Source organism: Ursus arctos, unplaced genomic scaffold (assembly GCF_023065955.2).
Source record: "Ursus arctos isolate Adak ecotype North America unplaced genomic scaffold, UrsArc2.0 scaffold_2, whole genome shotgun sequence".
In the NCBI taxonomy this organism is placed as follows: domain Eukaryota; kingdom Metazoa; phylum Chordata; class Mammalia; order Carnivora; family Ursidae; genus Ursus; species Ursus arctos.
In genome coordinates this window covers 65,890,293-65,918,250 of record NW_026622874.1, presented here as the reverse complement: position 1 = coordinate 65,918,250, position 27,958 = coordinate 65,890,293, and the positions used below count along the sequence as shown (strand labels likewise).

Genomic DNA, 27,958 nt, shown 5'->3' with positions numbered 1-27,958 from the left:
GGGCCATGGGTTGGGGGTGGGGGGTGTTCAAGCACAGGGCTGTTGGCTGGGGTGGGGGGGCACACTGCCGCCTCCTGTGGCTCAGTGGACCAGCAGGGTGAATGGGGGCCGTGACACCCAGCAGAGTCACGCACACACACACTGTGCACTCGGTAGTTCTAGGGTCCCCTGCAGGGCCCTTCTGCTGGGGCAGGCACAGTCCCACCCTCCTGTGTCACCCACCACTGTCCTGGGGAAACCCTTGAAGAGCAGGGCCTGCGCTTTGATTTCTGTCACCCTGGCCCTGGGAGGGGGTACCCGTGGGGCCTCAGGGAGCCACTGGGTACAGGATGGTATCAGGTAGGAAGTGCCCAATGGGCCATGAGAGTGGGGCCTCAGACTAGCACAGAGCCAAGTCCAGCTCCGAGCCTCCTCTGAACAGCCCGAGGGCTGAAATCCAGCCAGGGCCCGGGCCCAGGCCCAGCGGCGCTGCGGGGCCCCCTCCCCTCAGGGCTCCCACCAGGACTTCCTGGGGAGGAAGGGCCGAAGCCTTCCAGCTGCCTGCTGGAAGCCACCCAGCTGTTTGTGGCTTCCGGGGGTGGGCAATGTGTCATAAATCCGTGCTAGTAAGGCAGGCCTAGTTGTGACTCCCACCCCTTTCTTTCCTTCTGACCCCCTGCAGCCATTCTGCCCAAACAATGACTCCTGCTTCCTGCCTTCCTTTGTGCCCAGTTCCCCTGCTCTCCTCCCTTTTCCCTCTTCCTCTCTCTAGGAGGGAAACTGAGGCCTCCTCTGGGCCCTGTCCTCCTGATGAGGGCTGGGGCAGGGTGGATGCCATTTGTATTAATTTTTATTCTGATTTCACAAATGGTGCGTGGTCCTTGTAGAAAAAATGGGGAGTCTACTCGTTCTCGAAGGGGTGTTTTCTCTCCACCTTGAGAATGAGGAAAGAGAGGCTCGGAGCACAGCCCTGGCCCTCGAGGAGGCAGAGCCGGTGCCAGATGTGTACTTTCTCCAGATGTTCCTGCCTGAGTGCCGGGGCTGGCGAAACCTCTCCAGGGTGGGCCCTCCTCTGTCCCGCCCCCATTTCCTGGTTCGTGGTCTGAGGCTCCACCACAGGCTGGAAGCAATGGGCTGAGCATTCCCACTGTGGCCTGTTGGGCAGGCTGGCTGGGGGTAGGAGAAGGTGGTCCTGGTGGGAGAGGGGCCTAGCGCCTTCTCTGTCCCCAGTGTGCTCGGCTGCTGGGCCACGGAGGTGTATTGGAGGATGTCAGTGCAAGATGGAGGTGAGGATACCCTTCATGCTTTGAAAGGGATCAGCGCCGGGGTGGGCTGCCCTGGGCCCTGCCTGTGGAGGGGCCACCAGCATCTGAACCCTTCAGAGAAAGGAGAGCACAGAGTCCACAGTTCCAGGACCAGGGCTGTCCCAGGGCATCCAGTACACTGGCTCAGTGTCCTTTTCTCTAATGTGGGGACCCTGACACTGTGGAAGGGAGAGTTGGGTCAGAGCCCAGTGGGTTCCATGTCGGACAGCACAGGGCCCTCTGGCAGCTTCTCAGTGGTTCTCCTATCCCAGCTGGCCTCCAAGGCTCTCTGCATCTGACAGGCTCTGTGGGGGTCAGGGCCTCCTTGGGCAGAGAGGGCAGCCAAAGAAGGTGTGTGGGGGCTGCCTCCTCCCTTTCTGGGGCTGTGCCGCCAGTGCCGTTGAGCCTTGGGCCCAGGTACTTATGGGACCCCTTGCCATGCACTGAGGCAATGGAGAAGGGCAGCTGCCTCGGAAATAAGTCAGTGACTTCAGGGCCCTGGCTGGCCTGGCCCACTTCATCTCCTCCCCAAATAGCCAGGGGGTGGTGCTGGGTCCACCCAGGCTCCCCAAAGCCCAGGAACTGGCCTGCTGAGCTAAGGATTCCAGGGTAGCTGACGGCGACTCCTCCTATTGGTTGGGATCTTACCCCTCAAGTCTCAGGGTGCAGTCCATAGCCACAGGGGTGGTCCAGACAGCCACCCACCCCCAGTCACCTGTTCACATGCTAGGCAGTGGTAGTTGATTTCCATTTCTCTAGGGCTGGAGGGAAGAGGAAGGAGACTGGGAGCTGGCTTCCCATTTGGGGCCCCACATGGCAAGAGCATTGGGCAGTGAGGCAGACATGAGGCAGAGCATAAGGATAGGAACACATGTGTCCGTGTGGACTAGGTCCAGGCCTCTCCTCGCACCATCCTTTGATTCCAAGGTCCTCGATCAGGATGCCAGGGTGGGTTGAGAACCTGGGGATTCCTGGATTTGCCTGCCAGGGTACACTGGGGGATGCCTTGGGACCAACACCTGTGAGGGGTCCTGGAGGCTGCTGGGAATCCCACTTAAGCTCAGAAACCAAGAGGACCCTTCAGAGGTGACTTGAATGAACATGGGGGAGGCCATTTAACCTGTCACTGAACGCGTAGACCACCCTCTCTGGGGACAGAGCATGATTTCGTCAAGGCAGCTCTTGTCAACTGAAGGTGACTCCTTGCAGGGGGATTTTGGCCGTGAGCCGGCCGTGAGCCAGCCGTGGCTGATGCTCCTGGCAGCTGGGAACGAGTGTCTGGGTCGTGAAGCGGGTCTGGGTGGCACCCTGCGGCAGCCACCGCGGGAGGGGGCCTGCCAACACTGGACGCCCAGCCGCGGCATGCTTTGGGTGCGAGCCCAGGCCCTGGACTCCAGGGAGGACACCACCGCTGGCCCTACCAGCCTAGTCTGGGCATCCAGGAGGGCGGGGCCTGCTTATCCCTGGCTGGGGTCGAGAATGCCGGAGAATGCCTGGTATGGAGAGACTGTCCTGTCTGGCCGAGAGCCTGGCATGGTAGGCGTGGCACGTGTAGGCTGCCGGAGCCATGAGCATCAGCACCGGGTGGCCTCCCTCTCGCCTTGTGTCCCCAGTCCACCTGTAGTTCCCTTCCCCACCCCCCAGTGAAGGAGTCCTCCTCGAGCTCCTCCGAAGCTTTTGTTGTCTCCCTCTCCCTAAGAGTTGTGTTGATGTGCCTGTGTTCATAGAAGACCCAGTATGTGCAGGCACCACTGTGTCCCCGGGTATGGGTGAGGATGTGATCAAAGGATTCTGTCCCTTGCTCAGGTTCCAGGGCCAGCCAGTAAGTTGGCTGCCACCTCAAGCTCTCAACGTTATTTTCTTCGTAGTCAAGAACCCGGTCTTGTGTGCAGTCAGGCCCGGCGTGACTTGCTGACCGTGGTAGCAACCCTGTTCAGAGAAGGCCAGTGCCACCTGGTCCCAGAACAGCCAAGGGCCCAAGGACATCTTTGTAGGCACTGCAAGGCTTGAGGTGCTGGGCCACATGTGCCCCAAGGTGTTCTGGCACCTGGTGAAAGTGTCCTCAGGAGAACTGTGTTTTCTCCAGGGGCCTAAGAGAGGCCGCCGTGGTCAACCCCTGGTCAGACCTGCCCATACCTGCTATTGGCACTCCCCTCCCCCCTTCCTTGGGCTCTGGGTGGTTCAGCCCCACATACTCCTGCAATGTCAAGAGAGAGCGATGCTGGGAAATTCCCACAGCACCTCAGCCTCAAGCAGATGGGTGATTTAGTGTTCAGCTCTACAGTGCAGGGATGAGCCTGCCGGGGACAGTGGGCGAGCTCCGGGAGGGAAGCCTGCAGAGTGGGTGCCGCAGACAGTGCCTCTGCTCGGAAGGGTGCAGGGGCTGTGGGCCCAGCCTGGCCTGGGAGTGCCTGCTGGGGAGCACGGGGGCCTGGGGAGGGCTAACGGCGCCGCTCCGGCCCTGGCTGTGAGTGTGCGTGTGCACCAGCGTGTAAACACACGAACGGGAGGGCGCACGTGTATGACGGGGTGGAAGGGGCTGTGAAGGTGTGTACTTTAGTTGTGTGTGTGTGTGACTGTGTAAATGTGTTTGTGAATACGTGAGTAGTGTGAGTGGTTCGAGTATGTGCACGAACGCACGAGCTGATATGCGAGTGTGAGCGCTCCCGTGGGGCTGGGTGAGCGAGGGTAAGTGATTCAGCGTGGGCCTTTGGAGGTTGGTGGCTGGGTTTCCGGGAGATCCACGGACGCTGTCCCGCTGCACCCTCTCCCCCCTTTCTCAGGCACAAGTCAAGGAAGAATAAGGTCAGGCCTCACCCTAGAGTCGGGGAGGGGCTGAGGAGCCCAGGACTTCCGTTGACGCGGAGGCTCTGCCCGTCGGGCCAGTAGGTCCCCCCTGCCGGGCCAAGGCGCCCAAGACCCCCAGCCACAGCTGTCCCCGCGGCTCCACACAGGGGAGAGCAGAGCCCAGCGGCCTTCCCGGAGGAGGTGACTCGGGCCGGGCGGGCCGCGCGCATTCCTGAGCCCTGAGTCAGCGCGGCCGCCCCCTCCGGCCGGGCCCGCCCCCGGCGCGCACGCCCCTCGCTCCATGGCATTCCCGGGCGGGCGGGCCGGACGGGCGCGCGGGCGGGGACTCGGCGCGGGCGCCCTCCCGGCCGGCGGCGGCAGCCCCTCCCCGGAGCCCTCCGGACCCCCGACGACCCCTTGGTGCCGGCGGCGGCGGTGAGTGAGCGCGCCGGGAGGGGGGCGCGGGGCTTCGCGGGCCGGGCGGGTTCCGGGGCTGCGTCCGCTGCGCGCGGGGCCCGTCCCTAGCCCTCCACTGTCAGAGCGGCTGGCAGCGGCGGGAGTCGGGCCGGGTGCGGGGGCCAGGCCCGGGGCCGGGTCCGGGGTCGCGCGAGGCCCCGCCCGGGGCGCCCGGACTTTCCTTCGCGGAGTTTCCCGAGCCACCCGCGGAGGCGGCCCAGCCCGGGATTCCTAGCCCGGCGCGCCGCAAAAATAGCCCGGGGCCGGATTAGCACGTCCCAGCGGCCCGAGGGGGCCGGACAGCGCGGCTCCAGCCCCCGCCCAGCAGCTGAGGGTCCCGGGAGCGGGAGGGCTCGGAGCCCGGGGGTGTCCCCAGGCCCCTCCGAGCTGCACCCTCCCCCCCTGACGTTTTGCTTCCCGGCCGCCGCCGGTGGGTGGTGCTCCAAGTCGAAACTCCAGCTCCGAGGGTGGGACTCGTCGGGATCATCCCCGTCCCAGCCGTCGTCCCTGGGGAGGGGAGTCGTGTCACCAATAATAGCAGCCGCCGCGGGGCTAGGGGCGGGCACTGACCCTACTCCCGCTTCACCGCCTCTGTCTTCCCGCTCTGTAAGTACGGGACCTGCAGGGACCTGGAGCCGCTCCCTAAGACAGCCCCCCTACCTTGTGCTTAGTGGCCAAGAGAGCGGAGGTGGGGGGCGTGGGGGCGTGCCCACAAGCAGGCTTTCTATTGGTAGGAAAGATGGCTGGACCCCAGGTGCTCGGGGCACCGGGGGAGGGCGTGGCTGTCTGCCCTGCTGGGGGCTTGTTTGTGCCGGATGGGGAATGGGCAGGGGATCTCGCAGCCATGCCTGCCCAAGGCCCAGCTGGTTCCCGGCCGGAGCGCATTCCGTGCAGCTTGGGTTGTGTGTCTCTGTCGGGTGGGCGGGGCTGGATCTGGAGGCCCTAGCCTTGTGCTGGGAACCCCCCCCACCCGTCCCCCACCTTGGGACTTCCTGACTGAGAAGATTCAAGGATGAAACTGGCTTTTCAGGTTTGGCCCAGCCAGATGCTGGGTTCTCCCCACCGCCCTCGAGCCAGCCCCAGCCCCCTAGAGAGCCCCCAGAAATTAGGAGGAAGGTGAGGAACCCCGAAGCTGGCTGGGGGCCAAGAGGTCCCTCCGCTGAGCCCCCTGCCACCAGGGGGCATTCTAGCAAGCTGGGTCCTTTTCCCTGAGAACAGGGCAGGGCTGGTAGGTGGGCACAGGAGTCAAGTGGCTCCAGATTGTAGGTGCCAGGCCCCTGGCCCCATCCCAACCCTTCCAAACAGGCAGCCAGCCGCCCGTTGCGCAGGCAGGCCGACTGAGGGCAGCAGAGCTGGAGAATTGCTATGCCAACATCCCTCATGCGACATTAGTGTCGCGGCCAAGCTGCTGTCCTTGGGAACTCATATTCTAGGGGGGCCCTCGGCTCAGAGGGGGTCACCCAGGTCTCCCCTGCCTTTTAGGGCCCTCCCTCAGGGTCCCCTCAGCTCCCAGCAACACACCCCGTTGCTCCTCTCCATGGATGTGAGGTGCGCCCCTTCGGGCTCCAGTTCCCCTACTTTGGTGTCTGTGACAGGACCCGCTTTCTGCCCAAGATCATATTCCCTGGCTTCTGCCTGTTTTCTGGGTTGGGTGTGTTTGAGGGTGACCCCCTCCTCCCTGAACTGAGATGCTCTGGGCTGGGATACGGTGGACTTGGGGGCCCAGATGGGCTAACCCCACCCTGGGGGGCTGTGGCCGGGGCCAGCTAGGCAGGCACACTGGTTCCCTTGGACCCCAGCTCCGGGGCAGACATTGTCCAAGGCTTTGAACCCCCTTGGAGGCTCCGTGACCTCAGGTGGTGACTGGCCTCTCCAAGCCTCCGTTTTCTTATCTGGAAGATGGATACAGAGGACCCTTCCCAGGGGTCGTGATAGGTCAGCAGGGTCAGTGACACCCAGGTTTCAGGCATGTGTGCTAGGCTTCTGATGACAAGCCATTTCTGCTCTTACAACAGACTTGAGGACTTGGCTTCCCCTCCTGGGACCTCTCTTGTACTATCCAGGAGCCGGCCCGTCCTGGGAGGAGGTCCCTAAGCCCAAGGGTCTCAGGGCACTGGGGAGGACATGTGTGTCAAGTTAGTGGGGGAACTTCTGGGGGTGCTGACTGGTGGCCCGACGGCTCATCTGTCCTTGAGCCAGGCATGCTGGTAGAACGTGGGCCTTTCCCCTCTGCAGGCTGAGGGATGCTTTCATCCTGACATCCAGCTAGACCTCAGATTGTGGAAGCCAGAATCTGCCATAGCTAAGTCTGTTCCCTTGTGCCCGTGCTGACTGCCTGTGTGGCATGGACCTGCAGCCTCTCTGAGCCTTGGGGCTCTCCAGCCTGGGATGTATTCACCCCGTCGGCCTCCGTCGGAGCCAGTGGGATCCGGTGCTTGGATTCTGGTTGTGGTGATCCCCAGGTCCATCCGTGCCTGTTGAGCCTTTGGGCAGCACCTGTCCCCAGGGCTAGTGCTCCCTCTGCCCTGCCCTCTGTACTTAGGTCCTGGAGTGTCATTATCACCAGGGATTCCCGTGCCTTCGGGGCCTCCTGCAGCACGGAGCCTCTCGTTGTGTTATTGGCCTTCTGCATACCTGTCTGGGGTGATGTCTGTCCTGTGATGGGTGAAAGGTGAGGTAGGGATTGATGTGTCCTCTTGGGGACTGGCAGAGGGCACTGTGCAGGCCATCAGCTAGGTCTCAGGCCTGCGCCACTGTTCTCTGACCTCGTTGGCATCACCGAATAGTGGCAAGCTCTGGGAGAGTTGAGGAGGGCTGAGGACTCGACCATTACCATTTTTAGCATGTTGCCATTTATACATGAGACAAAGAGGCACAGAGAGGCCAGGTGACCTGCTTTGCTACGCGGCGGCATGTGGTGGTGAAGCACTGCTTCTGGGATGCCATGCAGCTAATGATTCCCGCTCACAGTTGGGCATCAGATTAGGGGTCAAACAGAAGAGGGAGGGTCAGAGGTCAGGGCTCTAGTGTGGAGGCTGGAGGATTTGGCCCCTCCTGGGATCATGCTCAGGTGAGCTGGGGACACGTCTGGGCAGGTGTCCTGGGGTGGGGCCCGTTGCTCCAGCTGACCTTGGCGGTAGGCGGTCCCCTGGGCAGGGCAGGGCTGGGGCTTGGTGGGTCTTGTCCTGGGGCTGGGCCATCCCGGCTCTCCTCAGCCTCCAGCTGCCCCTGCTGGCATCGTCCTGCCAGCTGGCAGAGCAGGCCTGAGTGCCCCGTGGCTGCTGCTCACACCTGAGGACGCAGTCTCACTATGGCTCTGGCCACTGGCTGGGCTGGGGCAGGCCACACTGCTCCCCAGTCTCCTCCTGCCTCTTGGCTACACCCTGCCAAACTGGGCATCTCTGAAGGCTCCTTCTCCCGGTGCCTCCCATGGTTGTACACGCTTTTGGGGTCTCCTCCTCCCCTCCCCTTGCTCCTCCTGTGGCTGCCTTCAGGGAGCTCCCTAGAGCTGGCAGGCGTCACCAGCATGGGGGTTTGGGTCAGCTGTGTACCAGGCACTGCTGTGGTCCCTAAATTTCAGATGAAAAAATGGAGGCTTGCAGAGGGTTGCAGGTGGTGAAGGGGAGCAGGGTCTGCCCAATGTCTCAGGCCAGGCACTCCCCTGGCTTCCCTCCACTGGCTTCCTGGCCCCTCTTTTACCTGTGCGCTGTGCCAGCCCGAGGGTCCCGCTCCTCCCAGGGCAGGAACGGCTTCAGTGGGACCTGCCCCTGTCCCACCCAGCCCTCCACCCTGAGGCTGTGGCTACTCTGATTCCTCTCCGTCCATTTAAAGCAGCCCTAGTGGTCCTGTGTCCCTGCGGGGCCCTCGGCCCTCAGCCCCATCTTGGGCCCTCATCAGGAGCCCACGCTTGTCCTGCGCTGCCCGGAGTGCCCGCGAGTAGCGTCTGCCCCTGTTCAGGCCCCCTTGCTGGGCTCGGCGCCCACCCTTAGCACTCACTTAGCCGTTGTCAGCACCTCCTGCTTCACTTCTAGGTGACCAGTTAGGGTCTCCCGATAGGGCTGGGCCCTGGATGGGCAGCCTCGACTGTTGCCAGAGTGATTCAGATGATGTGTGACCCCGAGTGATCAGGCCCTCGCTGGCCTGAGGCTTCTTCCCCCACGGAGGGGGTCAGCAGGGCAGAGATGCTGTTGGGATTCCCCCCTGAGGGGCTGTCTGGGAACAACAGCCCACTGTGTGCTTGGGGGAGGCCTGGACACTGAGCCACTGTCTCCTCTGGGTGGGCATGTGCCCCTCCCCAGCCCAGACTCTTTGTCCTCTGGGCCCGCCCCTCCCCCACACCCCAGGGGCCCACTGTGGAGCGCCCCCCGCTGTGACTCCCACCCACTCGAGGCACAGATGGGGAACTATGCACAGAGGGGTGGGGCAGACCCGGAGCCCGCAGCACTGGGGGCAGGGTGGGGATCCTGGAGCCCTGTGGCTTACGGAGCACCCTCCCGCCTCCACCCCCAAAGCAGGAGGGCCTTGGGTGGAGGTGAGGGACCGCAGGCTATCTGGGCATACAGGCAGGGCTCTCGTGCCTTCCGCATGAGCTCAGTGGCTCTTGTGTTCCTGGGGCCAGCTGTAGGTCCAGGCTCCCTGGACACCTCACCACCCTTTGCCCACTTCTTTGCTTGTGCTGTCCCTGCCCTGACCTCGTCTCGTGGTCCAAGGGAAGGGTCTTTTTAAGGAGCCCCTCATCGCTCTAAGTCATGAGCGCGGGCCCCTGCCAGCCCGTGCTCAGAAATGACCGATGTTTCCCGAACAGTGGCTCTGGACCAGGCCTGTCTTGGATGCTGTGGCCCAGCAGTAACAGGACAGTCTACACGTGGGTTGAACCCCTGAGCTGTGCCAGGGGAATCCAGGGCTGGGAGCATCTGTCAGGGGTGGGGCCAGCCTGACTAAGGCTGTGGGTCCTTGACGTGTGGAGTTTTGGGCAGAGTGCATGTGCAGGGGTGGGGCGTGACTAGAGCCCTGAGATGGGAGGGAGCTGGCTGTGAGGAGAGGCCTTGGGGGCAGTGGGAGCTGGGAGGGTCATGGATGTGTGTGCTGGTGTAAGCCAATCAGCTAGCAGACGTTCCTTGTCCCCGTAAGTCAGTCGAGAACCAGCCCATATCGCTTGGAGGTGCTGGGAATGTTTGGGGAGGCTCCTGGAGAGGCCAGCCCCCCCGCCCCGGCACCCCGCCTGTGGATTCCCAGCGGTTGGTCCAGGGCCAGAAGGAGCTGTCGGCAGTACCTGGGGGGGCCTCTGTTTTGTGGAGGGGCAGGAGGGGCTGTTCTCAGCGTTTCGTGCCCTCCTGGTCCGTGTGGGGGTGGGAATTTTATTTATCTGAGAGAGAAAGTACGAGCTGGGCGGGGGTGGGGTGGTGGTGGTGGGGGGGCAGAGGGACAGCAGGCTCCCTGCTGAGTGCAGAGCCCTCCACCGTGGTGCTCGATTCCAGGACCCTGAGATCGTTACCTGAGCTGAAGTCAGAGCCGCCCAGGCGCCACCCCCAACCCGAATTTCACAGTCTGTCTGGTTCCCAAGCTCTCTGATGTAGGGGAGGCATTTTGGGGTCTCTTCCCTCCCAGTATTGGTCGGCCACTCCCCTGCTGTCCGTGCCCCACAGTGTGCTTTGGCTCTCCTGTTTCCAGACACCTTGTGGTCCTTCTTTTGGGGGGGGGGCAACCGGAGCTGCCCTGAAAGTGACCTTTTGTAAGGCGGGGAGTAGAGTGCCCAAGAGGCCATGGTCACACGGTCATTGCCTCACTGTCACATGGCCAGGCAATGGAGGCCCAAGTCAGACCCTGGCCTTTCCGCTCCGGGTCCTGGGCCCTTGCCCTGGGTCTCCGATGCGGAGGGAGGGCTGGGGGCGGTATCTGTTCCTGGGTGCGTGCGCCCCCTGGTGGTCCCGGCGGCACCTGCACCCACGTGGTTCTCCGACGGTCCCTGGCAGGTGGGAGCTCCCAGACCTGGAAAGCCTGCGGCATCTCCTCTGTGAGATGGGGGGTCGCGCCCCCGTCGTGGGTGCGATGCGCCTGTCTCCGGAGCACATGGCATGCTGGTTAAGAGGCTGAGGTCTGGGCCAGACGGGCTTGCGATCTGCCGCCTGTGCAGATGGGGGCGCGACCCTCAGCCTGCCGGTGTCCTCACACTCACGTCGACTCCCGCTGGCTGGGTCCTGTGTGAGGAACCGCTCCGCCCCCCGCGGCCTGTCCGCTCCATCACCGTGACCTTCCAGGCTTTGCTAGATGTCACCTTATGGGGGCATCGCGGCTCAACATACCGTATCTACTTGTAGGTTTGGTTTTTTTAAGATTATTGATTCATTTGAGAGAGAGCGAGCTGAGTACAAGCAAGGGGAGGGGCAGAGGGACTAGCGGACTCCCCACTGAGCAGGGAGCCCACATGGGACGTGGGGCTCGATCCCCAAGACCACGACCTGAGCTGGAGTCGGACGCTTCACAAACCGGGCACCGACGCCCCCCGCACTTACTTATGGGGTTACTGTCTGTGTGGACCGTAAGCTCCAGGAAGGCAAGGGTTTAGTCTGTTGTTTCCTTGTTTTCCCCCAGTGTGTCCCTCAGCACCTAGGAGCGGCTCCTAGCAGGTGCTCCAGGATTTGTCACGAGTTTCTGTTCCGACACGAATGGGTTTGCACTGTCTGCGGGTCTCGTTGGTGCCCGCAGTGTCTCTTGGGATGAATGGTGCAGGCACGGAGCACGGAAAAGGACTCGCTCCGGCGTCAGGGCCCAAGACCATCCCTGGGCCCAGGGAACCTTGTGAGGGCTGTGAGCACCGTTACTGAGTGACACCCCCCCCCCAGGCCTGCCTTGTCCCCCCCGGCGCCATGAGTGAGGCTCGCAGGGACAGCACAAGCAGTCTACAGCGCAAGAAGCCACCCTGGCTAAGGCTGGACATCCCGTCTGCGTTGCCCCCGGCGGCAGAGGAGCCCAGCTTCTTCCAGGTAGGCCCTGGCCGGCAGGGGCCGTGGGGGTGCCCCGTCCAGCCTCCTCACTGTGAGCCCACCGCCCAGCCCCTGAGACGCCAGGCTTTCTTGCGGAGTGTGAGCATGCCTGCCGAGACCGCCCACGTCCCCTCGCCCCACCATGAGCTCCGGCGGCCGGCCCTGCAGCGCCAGACGTCCATCACACAGACCATCCGCAGGTACGCCACTGCCATCGGCTCCGCCACGTGGGGGCTGGGGGACAGAGGTAGGCACAAATGTCCCCTCTGGGTACCGGGGCTGGGAATGGAGCCGGGGTCCCTCCCGCCTTGGCTTTCTCCTCGATCTTGTTCCCCACGTCACCCTGTTCTCCTTCTGCTCTGGGGACCGACTGCTGTCCACCTACCAGCTTGTCTGCTCCCCTCCAGCACTCGCTCTCTCCTTCTCTGTCTCTCCCATCCCAATGCTCTGGCCCCTGAACAGCCGACAGGTGCGCTTTGGGCGTGTCCATACTCTGCCCCTCTTGGGTCCCCCTGCTGCCCGCAGGGCTCTCCCACAGCGCCGGTCTCTCTCTCGGTCCCTGCTCAGGTACCTGGGGCCGGGCATGAGTGTGTGGACATCAGGTGGCGTGTGCATGGCTTGTGATCTCTTGGGAGCTGCCAGTGCTGTTGGTGTTCCCCGGGGCTTCTAACAGGAGGTGCTGGTGGTGTTTTCCCTTGCATGTCCAAGCAGTCTGGACAGCTTGTCTGGGCTTGCAGTGCCCAGTGCCTGAGTTCTGTGGTGTCTGAGGTCAAGCTGCTGCCCGGGACCAAGCTCTCTGGCTAAGGGCTGAGCTCTGCGTGCCGTCTGTGGGCTCAATGTCTCCCTGTGAACCCCTCTCTGTGCTGGGTTGAGGATCCGTGTAAAAGACTCACTTGGGCAAGGCCCGCCCTCTGCAGTTCTCATGGGAATTTGGAGGTGGCTCATTGTTTAGGGGGTGGCCAGGGCCGGAACCCATTCGTCCTCTTAATTAGAGCCAGCCCACCTGGACCCTGGAGTGGCTGGAGGCTCCAGGAGGGGGGCATCTGGGGGAAGGCTGGCTCCCCCTCGCTGAGGCCCTCCCGTGGCAGGGGCACCGCCGACTGGTTCGGGGTGAGCAAGGACAGCGACAGCACCCAGAAGTGGCAGCGCAAGAGCATCCGGCACTGCAGCCAGCGCTACGGGAAGCTGAAGCCGCAGGTCCTCCGGGAGCTGGACCTGCCCAGCCAGGACAACGTGTCTCTGGCCAGCACGGAGACGCCCCCTCCCCTGTATGTGGGCCCGTGCCAGCTGGGCATGCAGAAGGTATGCCCGCCCCTGCTGCCTCCTACCAGCCCCTCCTTCTGCCCCCCCGGCCGGGGCTGGGGACACAGCCGGCCTGAACACAGGAGACTCCGCAGAGCTCGTGGCGTGGGAGGGTGGTCAGATGGGCCCAGCGAGGTACCTAAGATACCCTCGGGGACCCGGGGCCGGCGGAGGGGACAGGGTCCTGGGACCGTACCACAGGGCCCGTCTCGGGATGTGAGACCATGCCAGGATGAAGAGCAGTGTAAAGGCACTATAGGTGAGGACAGGGAGCGATGACCCAGGCCTTGACCCTTCCGTCTCCTTCCATCTGCCAGATCATAGACCCCCTGGCCCGGGGCCGGGCCTTCCGCGTGGCGGATGACACGGCCGACGGCCTGAGTACCCCGCACACACCTGTCACGCCTGGTGCCGCTTCCCTCTGCTCCTTCTCCAGCTCCCGCTCAGGCTTCAGCCGGCTCCCGCGGCGACGCAAGCGCGAATCGGTGGCCAAGATGAGTTTCCGGGCAGCTGCGGCCCTGGTGAAGGTGGGTGTAGGGGCTGGGGTGGGGTGGGAACTCAGCGGCCACCACGCTGCACGCTCACCTCCTTGCTGGCAGGGCCGCTCTGTTAGGGACGGCACGCTGCGCCGGGTACAGCGCCGAAGCTTCACTCCCGCCAGCTTCCTGGAGGAGGACACGGCAGACTTCCCCGACGAGCTGGACACGTCCTTCTTTGCCCGGGTAAGAGCACAGGGGCATCACCCACGATCCCTCTGTCTGCATGTCCCACCCTGATCGCATGTGTTTGCTCAGGAAGGAGTCCTCCATGAGGAGCTGTCCACGTACCCAGACGAGGTGTTCGAGTCCCCGTCAGAGGCAGCGCTCAAGGACTGGGAGAAAGCCGCGGAGCAGGCCGACCTCACGGGTGGGGCCCTGGACCGGAGTGAGCTCGAGCGCAGCCACCTGATGCTGTGAGTGCTGCTGGCCCAAGTGGGGCTCGGACCTTTGGCTGCCAGGAGCAGCTGGGCCCTGGGACACTGATGCCTTGGAGGGCCAAGGGAAGGAGTTGCCTCGTGGATTGTGAGCCCAGCTGCTGCACTGTGCTTGTGGGACCCAGGGCTGGGCGCCCTCCGTGCCTCAGCTGCCCAGCTCGGGACAGGAGCATGATCTAGAACCCACGAGCTGCACGGAATCCTGCAGGGAGAAGGGGGTGTTGTAATTAATGCCTGTGGGTTGTCCAGGACCCTCACATAGGTCAGCTTCCACCTCTCCCAACCCCAGAGGGGCTCAGGATTGCTTTTCCTGCCGAGCAGGAGGCTGAATGCTTAGTGCCTTCACGGCTAGATGGGAGCAGGACAGAGTGGGAGGGTCACCGTCGTCCACGAGGGATTGCAGCGGGTGGGGTGTCTAGGGCGGGGGGTGACTGCGCCCCTTCCCCCAGGCCCCTAGAACGAGGCTGGCGGAAGCAGAAGGAGGGTGGAGCAGCGGCCGCACAGCCCAAGGTGCGGCTGCGGCAGGAGGTAGTGAGCACGGCGGGTCAGCGGCGGGGCCAGCGCATCGCGATGCCGGTGCGCAAGTTCTTTGCCAGGGAGAAGCGGCCCTACGGGCTGGGCATGGTAGGCCGGCTGACCAACCGCACTTACCGCAAGCGTATCGACAGCTACGTCAAACGTCAGATCGAGGACATGGACGACCACAGGTAGGCATGGGGTGGGAGTGTGGGGGTGGGACGCAGCTCCAAGCAGGCAAAGCTCCAGGTTGGGGGCGGGTTCTGTGGGCTGGGGATGTCGCCTCTGCTGACGCTCTGCCCTGCAGGCCCTTCTTCACCTACTGGCTCACCTTCGTGCATTCGCTCGTCACCATTCTAGCCGTGTGCATCTATGGCATCGCGCCCGTGGGCTTCTCGCAGCATGAGACCGTGGACTCGGTGAGCGCTGGCACCCTTTCCAGCCCCGCCCCGCCCCGTGGAGTCTGGAGTCTTGGCTCTGAACTCCCTCCTGCTTCACCCTGGGAGGAGAGGGCCAGAGTGGGTTCTGTCTGATCTCTTATCTCCACCTTCCAGGTCCTGCGGAACCGCGGGGTCTATGAGAACGTCAAGTATGTGCAGCAGGAGAACTTCTGGATCGGGCCCAGCTCGGTGAGGGCAGGGCCTCGTGGGTGTCGGAGGGTGGGAACCCTGGGCTGGCAGGGGGCCCGGGCCACCGCTGCACATCCCACTCGTCCGCAGGAGGCTCTCATTCACCTGGGTGCCAAGTTCTCGCCCTGCATGCGCCAGGACCCGCAGGTGCACAGTTTCATCCGCGCCGCGCGGGAGCGTGAGAAGCACTCAGCCTGCTGCGTGCGCAACGACCGGTCGGGCTGCGTGCAGACGTCGGAAGAGGAGTGCTCGGTGGGTGCCCTGTTGCCGCCGCGCACTCGCCCACGCGTGCGTGTGTGTGGTTCAGAGCAGGGGCCCCCCGTTCACGTGTATTCCCTGCCTCTCCCATCACCGACGACAGTTACAGGCAGCGTGGCATTTGGGCATGCTCCTTCTGCACGTGTGGGTCTTGTTTTTGTGCGAAAGTGGTATCGTCTTAGTCCTTGTACTCAGCAGTTAAAAGAAACCCCCCAAAGATTCATCCAAGTTTAAAAAATTTTTTAAAAAGATTTGTGTATTTAGAGAAAGCACAGGGGGGTGGGCCGCAGAGGGAGAGCAGACTCCCTGCTGAACACGGAGCCGGCCTCTATCTCAAGACCCTGAGATCACGACCTGCGCTGAAAACAGGAATCGGACACTTAACCGACCGAGCCGCCCAGGTGCCCCCGTCCAAGTTTTAATTACATCATCCTACCTGGAGGTGCTATAGTTTATTACCAGTTCCCGGGTTGTGGTTGTTTCTGTTCTTAAGCCGATAGGAGTTCTGTTGTTGGGTTCCTTTTAATAGTCTCCCAACGTGCCTGCACATTCTGGAGTGTAATTTCATTGAGACTGGGTTGTGGGTTAGGGCGAGAGTCTCAGTGGCTCTGCTTCTGATTCCTGCCTCCTGTCGACTGCACTGGTTAAGGGGTGGGATCTGACCAGGGTCTGACCCTGTGTCCTCCCACAGTCCACGCTGGCAGTGTGGGTGAAGTGGCCCTTCCACTCCAGTGCCCCAGACCTTGCCGGCCACAAGAGGCAGTTTGGCTCTGTCTGCCACCAGGACCCCAGGTCAGTCTTGCTGCACCCCGCTCCCCCTTACCATCTTTGTTCATGGCTCTTTGGGGTGTGGGGAAAGAGGGTGTAGCCCCCCCCCTTGTCATCAAGTTGGACAGGTGTGGATGCTAAGGAGATAAAGCAGGGTCTGACCACATATTGGGTTCATGCAGGGTGTGTGATGAGCCCTCCTCAGAGGACCCCCACGAGTGGCCAGATGACATCACCAAGTGGCCGGTGAGCCAGAGGAAAAGGGTTGTTTGGGAATCACCCTCGCCATATGGGAGAGGAATCCACACTTCATCCATTAGTGATGCCAGACAGAGCCCCATCATGGGACCACCCTGTATATTCAGATGCTGTGCCCCTGGCTTTTGCCCAGCCCGTCTGCCTACGAACACCTGCTTCTCTGAGCAGGTAGCCAGTTGGGAGGTCAAGTAGCATTGTTCCAACTTGACACACGGCTCATCTGAGACTCATGCCTGAAGCCCAGGGAGCCCGGTTTCCTATGCTGGGACCTGTGCATTTTGCCCCAATCCCCAAGCATGGCGTGGGGTCCAGGGTTGGGGGAGGCCCTAACCCAGCTCACCCCCATTTGTGACCCAGATCTGCACCAAAAACAGCGCCGGGAACCACACCAACCACCCGCACATGGACTGTGTCATCACAGGCCGGCCCTGCTGCATTGGCACAAAGGGCAGGTAGGTGCACTTGTGTGCAGCCCATCGTGGGCGCGGAAGATTGCCCTGGGTCCCTCTCCCTCACCAAGTTCTGCCATAACCCAAGATACCAAGGGGCCTGGGTGGCAGTCGGGTGCCTCTGCCCCTGGGCCCCAGCAGTCCCCTCTCCAAGTCCTCTCGACTGTGGCCTGACCTTCCAGGTGTGAGATCACCTCCCGCGAGTACTGTGACTTCATGAGGGGCTACTTCCACGAGGAGGCCACGCTGTGCTCACAGGTAGGCCTCTAGGGTGAGTGTCCCTCCCCTCTCCCCCCAGCCACAGTGGGTGCTGATGGGCCACTCCGCACAGGTGCACTGCATGGATGACGTGTGTGGGCTCCTGCCCTTCCTCAACCCTGAGGTGCCCGACCAGTTCTACCGCCTGTGGCTGTCCCTCTTCTTGCACGCTGGGCAAGTGATAACATGTGGGCTGAGCAGGGGTAGGTGGGGTGGGTGGTCCCAGGGCCCCTAGGAGTGGCTGGCCAGAGAGGGTGAAGGGGTGGCCTCCCCACTGACACCCCCCCCCCCACCCCATAGGATCCTGCACTGCCTGGTGTCCGTCTGCTTCCAGATGACCGTCCTGCGGGACCTGGAGAAGTTGGCAGGCTGGCACCGCATCGCCATCATCTATCTGTTGAGTGGTGTCACTGGTAACCTGGCCAGTGCCATTTTCCTGCCATACCGGGCGGAGGTAAGGCTGTCCCCCAGGGTGGGGACCCTCCCAAGTGTACCCTCTGCCCATCATAAACTGGGTCCCGAGTTCGGATCCCTGGAGTCCAGCCTGGGAGCATCTCCTTTTGGCTCCTCATCTTGATGTGCTCTGGGCCATGGGAAGCGGGAGGGGGAGATGGGGCTCTGGGTCCAGGGTGGGGTGGGGTGGGTCTGCTCAGCCTCAGCAGCTCACCGCCACCCACACTGTCGCCAGGTGGGCCCAGCCGGCTCGCAGTTTGGCATCCTGGCCTGCCTGTTCGTGGAGCTTTTCCAGAGCTGGCAGGTCCTGGCACGGCCCTGGCGCGCCTTCTTCAAGCTGTCGGCTGTGGTCCTCTTCCTGTTCACCTTTGGGCTGCTGCCCTGGATCGACAACTTCGCTCACATCTCGGGCTTCGTCAGCGGCCTCTTCCTGTCCTTTGCCTTCCTGCCCTACATCAGCTTCGGCAAGTTTGACCTGTACCGCAAGCGCTGCCAGATCATCGTCTTTCAGGTGGTCTTCCTGGGCCTCCTGGCCGGCCTGGTGGTCCTCTTTTACTTCTACCCTGTCCGCTGTGAGTGGTGTGAGTTCCTCACCTGCATCCCCTTCACTGACAAGTTCTGTGAGAAGTACGAGCTGGACGCCCAGCTCCACTGAGCGGGCCGGGGCACGGGGCCGTGTGCTGCAGGCCAGAGCCAGGCACACGGTCCGCCCCAGCCTCATGGGCCACGGGACTCGGCCTGCCTGTTTGCTGAACCCTGACCTCTTGTGCCTTGTTCACTGCTGGTGAACTCCTCGTACTTCAGGGCATTTATTACACTAGTTCCCACGATTACCTTCTAACTAGTTTCTTGACGACCACCTCATGTGGCCAATAAATGGACCGGGAGCGTTTTAGCTGCCACTAACTTATCAGAGCTGCCTCCTCTTTCTGGTTTCTGGCTAGGGCTGTGGAGGGAGGTCCTTCAGGCCTCTTCCCCACCCTCCCCTCCCGCTTACAGTTCCCCAGAACAGGGAACTAAGCGTCAAATACACCTCCCAGTGAAGTCCCTCAGCCAGGTGGATGGCTGTATCTTGTCCCCCTTCCTTACGGTGACTGGAAGCTGACAATGAGAGGAGAACCCACGGCTGTGCTGTCCCATTTCCCCCTCAGCATGGAGAAGCACCCTGACCCCAGCCTTCCCTCTCTAGCCGCAGTTCCCAGTTCAGGCACAGGCTGCCTCCCTTTCCAGGAGCCAAAGGGTGAAGGGTGTTGCTACAGGTGAACCCTGTGAGCTGAGGCTCAACACCTCACCCACATACTGTTGGATGCAAGGCCCTTATTTCCCCACAAGCACACAAAGGAAGCCGCCATCTGCTTTTATTTCCCCTTGCCGTAGAAATCACAGTGAAAGGGTCTCATGGCCAGCGGATGGTGTGGCCGCAGAGCTCAAATGAAGCATCTTAGACCTTAGGACTCACCTGCACCGTTTTCTGCCCTTGTCTGCCGTCTGTAACTGGGCAGCAGCGGTCCCTCCTGCCCCAGGTACTGTGGCTTTCGGACTTTTCGAACTAAGAAGCAAGTAGATTTATTTTGTACACAGGGCCAGGCCCATTTGCCACGTGATAGGTTGTTTGGACCTAGGGCTCAGCTGTTTCCCAGCTGGCTACAGGCCACCAGCACAGAGCTGTCCTTGTCTGGAGGGTCATTTTTGCCTCAGCTTTTTGATGAAGGACACTTCATCCCGATTCCGGATACCGTAACTGGAAAAGAAGGAGAGCTATAATGTGTAATCTGCAGAAGGTATGTCTGACTCCTCACCTGAGACTTGGGAGGGACCAAGAACGGGTAGGCAGAGCATTGTGTCCAGCAAGGTGAGGAAGTGGCAGTGGCCATCCTCTCACAGACCTCCATTGGGCCAGTGGGCAGCCTCTTACCTGCACACACACTGCCTTCCTCAGGCTCTGGGAAGCTCTTCACTGCCAGGGGTGAGCACTGTTCACACTGCCCCTATCCCTCCCCATTCCAACAGGGAGGGCCCCCAGGAACCTCCTTGCAGGAGGGTATCAGTCCAGCCAGGGACTCTCCAGGTCTTGCAAATTCCCCAGTAACTGATTTAAGACTCCTCCTTCCTGGGAAGAGGCCCCAACCCTCTGGCAGAGCTTGGGCAACTAGAGGGCAATAGACCAGATGCCTCCCTGCGGCTCAAAATGTGGCCTGAACTTACTCTCGAAGCTTCTTCCTGTCCTCTGTGAGCTTCTCTCCTGCGGAGGTCAGGTAGTAGGTCCTCCACACATAGGACCTGCAAAATTCAGGTGAGGATTCAGGTAAACCACAAGCAGGGAGACCGGCAGCTGGGACGCAGGGGCTGCATGTGAGTGAGATGGGCTCAAGATGCTCAGCTCTAGGGGGGCCCAGGGCAGGCGGCCTCTTCCTGGCCTTTCCTGTACCACGTATGCACCAGGCCTGAGGCAGCCCTAGGGAGGCAGTGCTCAAAGGGCAGCTGGGGACCAAAGGCACCTCACTAATGAAATAGGGGGCAGTGCCGAGACACAAACAACGAACACCTGACCCAACGGGCATGAGGAGAGCACCCAAGTGAAGATGGGGTGGGGCCACTGACAACTGCCCCATCTGTAACTAGGGAGACCACTTAACAGATACTGGAAATGCCCTGAGATGCCCCCCATTTAAGAAACCCAGCTGCCCAGGTGGGGTGATGTGGATGAAAGAGCAAATGAGACAGGACTCCCAAGCACGGAGGCACCCACCATGCCTGAAGGCTCGGGATGGGGAACTCAGAACTCACTGGTACTTTGTGGCACACATGCGACAGGTGCTCATGCACCACCTGCCCTTCCCGCTGCTCCACTTACCAGCTGATGTGCTGAATGCCCCCTTCGCGCTCCTGCCTGAGCTGCACGTATCTCTGAATGGCCTTCTTCAGGTCCAGGACCGTGGCGTTCTGTACCACAACCACAGCTGCAACACAAATGGGAGAACAGCCATGGTGGGCATCCACAGCCACAGCCTCGGACACCAGGAAAGGGACCCAGAAGCTCTGTCCAGACGGTTCTGGACAGAGACTCAAATCCGGTGGAGGAGACTTGTGGTTGGCCCAATACCCTTGGACATGGCCCTGAGTGTCCCCCCCCCCCCCCCCGGCAGCCATGTCAGCATCTTGCCTGGGTGAAAGCTCACACTGCAAGGTCCAAAGGGAGAAGGTGAGCACTTACGCATTATTTCTCCATCCATCTTGCACACTCGGACTGTCATTGCTTGGCCATATTCTAGTGCTATTTGGGAATTGACCTCTTCCAAAGTAACCTACCAAAAACAAAACAAAAAAACCACCCAAGGGTTGGAGGTGGGAGCCTTGGCTCTCTTTAGTAATCCAAACAACAACAAAAGAAAACAAGCTGATAGTATCTAAAAAGCAGCACCGTGTTTTATGAAGGACAAGAGAGAGATTTCTTGGTTCTACGTTAGGGTGTCCCAGTTCCACCCACATTTTGTATTTAATGTCCAAAGTGGATAAAAGGTCGGGAAAAGAAGAGTACAGAGACGGGAGGATGAGGATCGGATCTGGGTTCTGTGGCTGAGTAGGAGTAAGAACACTGTCAGTCCAGGGCCCAGGACGACGTTGAGCCGAGGCAGGGGTGCAGGATTTACCAGCGCACCAAAAAAAACCCAATAATGATAAACATTTTAATACAACTTAAAAAAAAAATCCAAGTGAACTTCCAAACTCAAGATGGGCAAAACGGTGAAGATTTAAAGACAGGACTGTGCCGAGCCATACAGACGGCTGATAAACGAAACGCCATCAATACCGAACTTGTCTTTCACATAAAGTTTCACTGTTCCGTTTGCCATAGACTTTCCACGACCGCTGAGTTCTGGAAACAGTGTATTAAAAGGTCATGTTTCCCGACCAGTGTTTTCCGCGCGCCCGCTTCAATTCTGCGCGCCAGGTGAGAGCTTCGCGCGCCCCCGCGCCCAGCCCGGTTAAGACCTTCGTCGGAGCCCAGAAGCGCCTTCTTGAGGCCTCTGGGCCGCAGCCCCCCACCAGGGCCTCCCGAGGCCCGTCGGCGCCCCGGCCGTGGGGGAACGACCCCGGCGGCCCCCCACCCGCGCGCACCTGGATCGGTAGGTCGCAGAGCAGCGGGTCCTGCACGACCATGGCGAGACCCTCCTGGAACACGTCCACCGCCTCGGAGTGAGGCAAGGCCTCCTCTTCGTCCTCATCGTCCTCGGGCCGCACGGCCGCCTCCGCCTCTGCGGGCTCCAGAGCGCCTCCCGCTCCCGCGCTGCCCCCGCACCGCAGCTGCGCGCACGCAACCGAGACGGGGACCGCAGCTCCGCCACGGGGAGGGGGAGGGGGGGCCTGCCACGAGGACCAATGAGAAGCTCGAGGCCGTCTGCCGCAGTGGTTGCTGGGAGCGCGAAACCGGCCTGTGCATTGGCCGGCCGGGGGGGTGGGGCGGCTGCCCGGACCAATGGAAGCTCGAGGCGGGCCTAGCGCGCAGCCCGGCGGCCGCAGGGGTTGCCGGGAGCCTGCGGGGCCGCGTCGGTGCTATGCTGCTCTTCTGCCCAGGCTGCGGGAATGGGCTGATCGTGGAGGAGGGACAGCGCTGCCACCGTTTCGCCTGCAACACCTGCCCCTACGTGCACAACATCACCCGCAAGGTGCGGCCCGCCAGCCCCGAGTCCGCCTCCGCCCGTCGGCTACAGGGTGCACCTGGGATGGGCCGTTTGTCCGTCCGCGATGCCGCCCCCTCGGGCTCCGCCCGGTCGTCTCCCCCGCGCTGCGGTCCTAACCTCGCCCTGGGGCTCCCGGCCCCGCGCGCGCTCCCTGCGCTGCGTTCATGGCAGCGGCCCAAGTGGTCAAGTCCGTCCTCTGCGCGGAAAACCTCAGCAGCTGCCCCGCGCACTCCCGGGACACCAGCCTCCCCACGACCTTGCGTGTCGGGTGGCGAGTTCCAGTGCACGCGTCGTCCCCAGTCTCCATCGCGCACGTGCCCCTGCTGCCGGGGCCTTTGCACACGCGGGCTGCTCGGTGTACTTTTCCCCTGGGTAGCCGTGCCCCTCGTTGGTCCTGTCTTTACTTAAATGATGGCTCGGTTTAAAACTTCAGCTCCTCCCCCCATTTTATCCGTCTTCCCTGTTTTATTTTATTTTTTCCATAGAACTCATTACCTTCCAGTATACTGTGCGACTTACTTACGTGCTTTATCAGTACTGGGACGTAAGGTTTAGGAGGGCAGGGATTTTCTGTTTTGTTGCCTCTTATGTTCTGATCCGAACGTAGGATGTAGTGGATGTTCAATACGTGAATAATGCTTTCGGTATTATAACTTTTGTTCCCATAATAATCTGTGTTTGTTAGCACGCTTCTGCTTTTTAGAAGTAGATAACTTCTTCATGTTTGCATACTACTCCACCATAATGCTGTGTTTGGGGAGTTTAGGATCTGAAACTGAGGGAAGAGTGAACTCTTAGGTAACCCTGAAATTTCAACGATATTTGGCGAAACTTGGGGAGAAAGCCAAGTGTGATGTCCTTTGAAAGCTCTGGCTGGGCCCTCCAGCCAAGTGGTGCTCTTTGGCTTTAGTTGTGTTTCTCTCATCTCGGGTAATCTAGCACCCTAGAAGTGTGGGAGAAGGGGAGGGTCCCACCTGCCAGGTTTTCCTTCCTGCTCTTGGTGTGTCATCCAGTCCTTGAAGAGATCTCACTGCTGTGTCGTCACTGTACTGAAATGAAGTTGTCAGACACCGCCCTGAGCGGCTGTGCAAGACTGCCTCTGTGAGGGAGAGCAGCAGCAGCTGAATTCTGCACATAGCTCTTATTTTATTTTTTTTATCAGAAAAGCAAGGATAGATGCCTCAAAGTCTGGGAAAGGAGTACAAAGGGATGGCAAGTATCTTGAAGCCATAAAGCAGGCCTGCACCCTCCCCGACATGTAGACACGCAGGGAGGCAGACATGGGATAAGGGAGGAGTGGGATGTTTCTGCTAGTCATCGCCGGTGCAGGAAGAGAGACCTACGCTTGCATCCTTTAAAAGTTCCTAACCTATGCCCTGCTTGTGGGAATCATGGGATCCTGCTTGTACCAGGCTGTTGCGATCAGTAGCCCGAGAACAGGAACGCTGCTGACATTTCGCCTGCTTCCACACTTACTCCTTAGGGTTTACAGTACATTTTCTTTCTTTTTTACTTTTTTAAAGCGGTTTTATTTATTTGAAATAGAGTGAGCATGAGCATGGGGAGGAGGAGCAGAGGGAGAGGGAGAAGCAGGCTCCCCAGTGAGCAGGGAGCCCGATGCGGGACTCGATCCCAGGACCCTGGGATCATGACCTGAGCCGAAGGCAGACGCTTCACCCACTGAGCCCCCCAGGTGCCTCTACAACACATTTTCTAAGAATGACTGCACACTGCTGAATCTTCCTCTTTTGGGCAGCATCCTAAACCTGGATTCTTTAAATTCCAGTGGTGAGTCCTGCTCTGTGAGAGTAGAAACTTTGGAATCTTTAAATGTCCCTTCGGTGTGTGTTGAAGGAAGTAAGTCTTGGTGGACGGTGCGGTTTGGTGGCCCGGGTTTGTACTCTCTGCTTCCTTGGAGCCTGAAGACCTGCTGTTGTTTGTTAGGTAACAAACCGGAAGTACCCCAAGCTGAAGGAAGTGGATGATGTGCTTGGTGGAGCGGCTGCCTGGGAGAATGTTGACTCCACCGCAGGTGAGAAGGAACCTTTTCTGTGAACTGCGCTGTGGAGAAGTGTGAGGCTGCAGTGTCTGAGTCTGTGATGCACTCTGAGGAAGGGAGCTTCCAAAAATAGAAAGTCTGTGTATTTTTCCCTTAGACAGACAATATTGGCACAAGCCCAGAGTTGTACAGGCTTGGCTTAGGGTCTCAAAGTGACCACCTAACATTTTACGACCTTGGTGGCCTCCCTTGCCCTCTCTGCGGCTATTCCGTATTCACTGAATGTGAGAGCGTGAAGTGAGTCAGACAGCATTTGGCATCCAGTGCGCTCCGCAGGTGGTAGCTATGAGGATAGCAACAGTGACAGGAGTCACAAAAGTCAGAGCCTCAGGAAAACAATATGATCTGTGTGTTCGGGTGTAGATTTTTAAAAGTTAATGCCAGAGAGCATTCAGGTGTTGATTTCAAGTCTCGTTTCATATCTGAAAGAGGTAGACATGACCGAGGAGGGGCAGAGGAGAGCCCTACACACAGCGGTCCAGCGTGGAGGAAGAGCCAGTGCAGGGTGATCTTTTTTCCCTATAGAATAACGTCCAAATCTGATATGGTAAAATTAGCATTGGCAAATTTGCTTAAAAAAAAAAAAAAAGAATTGTGTACCTAATGTTCAAAATGGTGTTTGAGAGTGTTTGAAGGTGTTACTGAGACTAGGGTCAGTTTCTCAAAGTGACGTCACTTTGCCTTGAGGCACCTTGTAAAGGTGCGGGATGTATGGTGAGATATTCGTAAGAACAGCCTGGGGAACTGCTGCCAAAATGGATACCTAAATTTAAAGGGAAGTGGATTCATTGTCCACTGGGGGCTTCTCTGGGAGGGTGAGAGGGCCCAAGTGATGGAAATGCACTGAGAAGCATCTGCAGGGACTGGACCCCATAATGCACAGGGTAGCCATAAGTCACTTTCCTTGTTAGGTGTTCAGCCAGTCTTCAAGCAGATTTGAGAAGAAAAATGGGACCCGGGGAGGGGAGCTGGCGTGTTCTCCAGGTCTCCTCGATTCCCTCAGTGTGAGAGCATAGTGGGAATGATGCCACTAATTGTAGCCTTAAATCATAGTACAGGTACCCTAGGCAAGGGATGCCATGTGAGTGGGGCCACGGGAGGGTCTTTGCTGCCTTTCCATAGCACCTACTTCTAGCAGGTATGTTTGCTCATGAGCGTCTTTTTATTTTTTTATTTTTTTAATAATGCGGGTTACTTGTTTTTCCTCGTTGCCAGAGCCGTGTCCTAAATGCGAACACCCTCGTGCCTATTTCATGCAGCTTCAGACCCGCTCTGCAGACGAGCCAATGACCACCTTCTACAAATGCTGCAATGCTCAGTGTGGGCACCGCTGGAGGGACTAGGGCCGGCAGGCCCAGCCGTGTCAGTGTCTGCTTACCTTGTTCCCCAGGCTGGATTCCCAGCCAGGAGTGTGAACTGTTGGTCCGGAAGCATCTTTGCTGGTGTGGCAAAAAGCTAACCCCTTCAGGGGAGCTGGCCAGGGTGCCAGCAAATGAAGGCCATCTGGCAGTCAGTGGATGAGCTCATTTATGTCCAGCCAGACGGCGTGTGCGGAGTGAGCGTCCTCTGTTTAATGGCCTGCTTGTCGATCTTGTATGTGTATTGGCTAATTGACATTCTCTCACCATCACGCTTCTTAAATAAGTACCCCGTTTGCACAACTAATAAAGTAAAATTTTATAATGTAGTAAATCGGATGTCCCTAAGTATTTAACCGTAAATTGTAAACTTATTTTATCACCATCTATTCTGAATATTTAATTAAAATGGAAAGTCTAATACTGCTTTTTCAGTTTTTATTTTTTGTCAAGAAGTGTGTTTTATTTTCATTAATCATACAAATAATTTGCTCTAATATCCCAGGGCACACTGGAGAATTTGGCAGTCAGCCTGGGGGTCCCCTCAGAGACCCGCAGGCTGGTGGCATCGGCACGGGGTGCCTGGGTCCACGCTGCAGCTTGTCACTCCTGTCCATCTTGCAGGTAGCTCTTCTTCCTCCACATCACGACTGGGGTGTCTCGAAGATGACGAGAGTGGGGAATCCCCTAGGTTCTTAGGAAATTTCACTCCACTTCTCCTGCTCAGTGGTCTCTGGTTGGCAGGGTGTTCTTATCCAGCATCTCCATTTTCTCCAGCTTGGCCTTCTCGAACCTGGCGATTTCCCCCGTGTCCAGCTTCTGCCATTTTCTTAAAGCAGTCTGTGGAGTTCTGCTCTGAGTCCAGTGCCTGGTCCTCCCACTTGTGTTGCTGCAGTGAGAGACCACTCTTCAGTGTTGTAAGTGCTTTGAAAAGTAGACCTCAGACTACTGCCACACCTAGGGCTCTCCAGTCACAGCATTGCTAATAACATGGATTTCAGTTCTTATTTCCTAGGGTTGCAATAAATGTATTAGACAGAAGGTGTTTCTATTTTTTTCCTTCATCTTTTCACTTGCAAAAGAGAAAGGACATCCCAGACTAGAGGGAGGCAGGATGGTAGTTTGTGGACGGCTTGGTTTCTTGCTCAGGACCTCAGACTTAAGTTTCCAAATCTCTTTTTTTTTTTTTTTTAAAGATTTTATTTATTTATTTGACAGAGAGACAGCCAGGGAGAGAGGGAACACAAGCAGGGGGAGTGGGAGAGGAAGAAGCAGGCTCCCAGTGGAGGAGCCCGATGTGGGGCTCGATCCTGGAACGCCGGATCACGCCCTGAGCCGAAGGCAGACGCTTAGCGACTGCCCTACCCAGGCGCCCCTTAAGTTTCCAAATCTCTTAATAATGAAGTCTTACTCATGAAATCATGGGATGTGAATTCATACCTTTGATACAGATGTGTACATTTTTGAGACTTGGTTCTTTTCCAGAAATGACTAATCCTGAACTTTGACACAATGGTGGTTTTTGTTTTGTTTTATTTTAAGTAGGCTCCACGCTGGAGCCCAGTGCAGGGCTTGAACTCATGACCCTGAGATCGAGAGTCCCGTGCTTCACTGACTGAGCCACCCAGGAGCCCCCACATGATGGCTCTCGTTTTGCCATAACACGGAGTCCAGGTCCTGAGCCCATCATCTCTAACTGGTTATTTTCCAAAATAGTGTGTCCTGGGTATACTGATGAGATTTTGTGGTGTGGTGTTGCCTTTGGTGGCTTCTGTTTATGCCATCAGTTTTTGTGTTTTGTGTTTTATGTAGTTTTCCATCAGTTGTATTTCCTCAGATCTGCGCTGTTTGCTGTTGGGTCCATGGGGAAGACGGTGCGCTCCGAAGTTAGCCTGCACGTCTGCGTAGCTGGGAGCCCTCAGTCAAATTGCTGAGCCTCTGCCTTCATTTCCTCGTGTGTGAAGTGATAATAGTCAATTTCAGGGGTTTACAGACTTTTTCTGTAAAGGGCCAGATAGTAAATATCTTAGGCTTTGTGGGTCAAGAGTCAAAATCTCGGAAAACAAACTTACCACCAGTTTTCTAAAGACAAAATTCAAAATGTAATCGTCGTAATTGAGTATAGCATTTTGTAATGGGGATCTAATGAAAAGAATGGGTATCGTTTTGCTTAACTGGGGTTCAAAGTTAGCATTTCTTGTTATCAAAATAGATCGCAAATACTTGTTAACGCTGGAAGCGCAGGAGAGCGAATGAAGGTAACTGTTGACATTACCAGTACACCGAGTAGAGCTGATACTGATGAGAGCTGCAGCTCACTTCCACAAAGAATTTGTTGTAACACGTGCTGGCAGGTTCCAGTCCGTGGTCTACTCAGGGGTTTCTCTCCTGCAGTTGTTGGGTGTTCTGTGCGGACCGTGCGTGCGTACAGCCCAGCTCAGCGCTGAGGCATTGACTTTTCGGAGGAACAGTTGAGCAATCTCAGT

General features: G+C 59.1%; 3 protein-coding genes across 12 annotated transcripts; 2 read left to right on the top strand and 1 right to left on the bottom strand.

Moving 5' to 3' along the window:
- Positions 1–918: 918 nt before the first annotated feature.
- RHBDF1 (rhomboid 5 homolog 1) lies at positions 919–18,286 on the top strand. Of its 10 annotated transcripts, none has more exons than XM_057315261.1 (19): positions 922–1,265; positions 11,369–11,509; positions 11,579–11,709; positions 11,972–12,076; positions 12,598–12,811; positions 13,129–13,338; positions 13,411–13,533; positions 13,606–13,763; positions 14,234–14,491; positions 14,608–14,719; positions 14,855–14,929; positions 15,020–15,181; positions 15,879–15,979; positions 16,138–16,201; positions 16,571–16,665; positions 16,845–16,920; positions 16,994–17,094; positions 17,221–17,374; positions 17,609–18,286. In XM_057315261.1, the coding sequence occupies exons 1-19, from the start codon at positions 1,260–1,262 to the stop codon at positions 18,026–18,028; spliced, it is 2,706 nt and encodes a 901-aa protein (XP_057171244.1). In that variant the 5' UTR covers positions 922–1,259; the 3' UTR covers positions 18,029–18,286. The 10 variants fall into 10 exon arrangements, with proteins under 10 accessions (XP_057171241.1, XP_057171242.1, XP_057171244.1 ...); XM_057315262.1 differs by lacking the exon at positions 922–1,265 and adding an exon at positions 4,798–5,132; XM_057315258.1 differs by having other exon boundaries at positions 919–1,265; positions 11,369–11,709.
- A 428-nt stretch (positions 18,287–18,714) lies between these two features.
- SNRNP25 (small nuclear ribonucleoprotein U11/U12 subunit 25) lies at positions 18,715–21,730 on the bottom strand. Its single transcript, XM_026485055.4, has 5 exons — positions 21,493–21,730; positions 20,588–20,678; positions 20,228–20,333; positions 19,579–19,653; positions 18,715–19,114 (listed from the first exon to the last, which is right to left on the bottom strand). Exons 1-5 carry the CDS (start codon positions 21,532–21,534, stop codon positions 19,057–19,059), a joined length of 372 nt encoding a protein of 123 aa, XP_026340840.2. The 5' UTR covers positions 21,535–21,730; the 3' UTR covers positions 18,715–19,056.
- A 151-nt stretch (positions 21,731–21,881) lies between these two features.
- On the top strand, positions 21,882–25,893 carry POLR3K (RNA polymerase III subunit K). The gene is made up of 3 exons (XM_026485411.4): positions 21,882–22,040; positions 24,000–24,087; positions 25,330–25,893. Exons 1-3 carry the CDS (start codon positions 21,930–21,932, stop codon positions 25,455–25,457), a joined length of 327 nt encoding a protein of 108 aa, XP_026341196.1. The 5' UTR covers positions 21,882–21,929; the 3' UTR covers positions 25,458–25,893.
- Positions 25,894–27,958: the final 2,065 nt, after the last annotated feature.

Coding starts and splice junctions, on each gene's coding strand:
- RHBDF1 (XM_057315258.1), top strand. Junction 11,710..11,971: donor ATCACACAGACCATCCGCAG/GTACGCCACTGC, acceptor GCCCCTGAACAG/CCGACAGGTGCGCTTTGGGC. Junction 12,812..13,128: donor GCCAGCTGGGCATGCAGAAG/GTATGCCCGCCC, acceptor TCCATCTGCCAG/ATCATAGACCCCCTGGCCCG.
- SNRNP25 (XM_026485055.4), bottom strand. CDS start 21,534: ATGGTCGTGCAGGACCCGCTGCTCTGCGACCTACCGATCCAG. Junction 20,334..20,587: donor GATGGATGGAGAAATAATGC/GTAAGTGCTCAC, acceptor TTTGTGTTGCAG/CTGTGGTTGTGGTACAGAAC. Junction 19,115..19,578: donor GACAGGAAGAAGCTTCGAGA/GTAAGTTCAGGC, acceptor CTTCTTTTCCAG/TTACGGTATCCGGAATCGGG.
- POLR3K (XM_026485411.4), top strand. CDS start 21,930: ATGCTGCTCTTCTGCCCAGGCTGCGGGAATGGGCTGATCGTGGAGGAG. Junction 22,041..23,999: donor TGCACAACATCACCCGCAAG/GTGCGGCCCGCC, acceptor GTTGTTTGTTAG/GTAACAAACCGGAAGTACCC. Junction 24,088..25,329: donor GAATGTTGACTCCACCGCAG/GTGAGAAGGAAC, acceptor CCTCGTTGCCAG/AGCCGTGTCCTAAATGCGAA.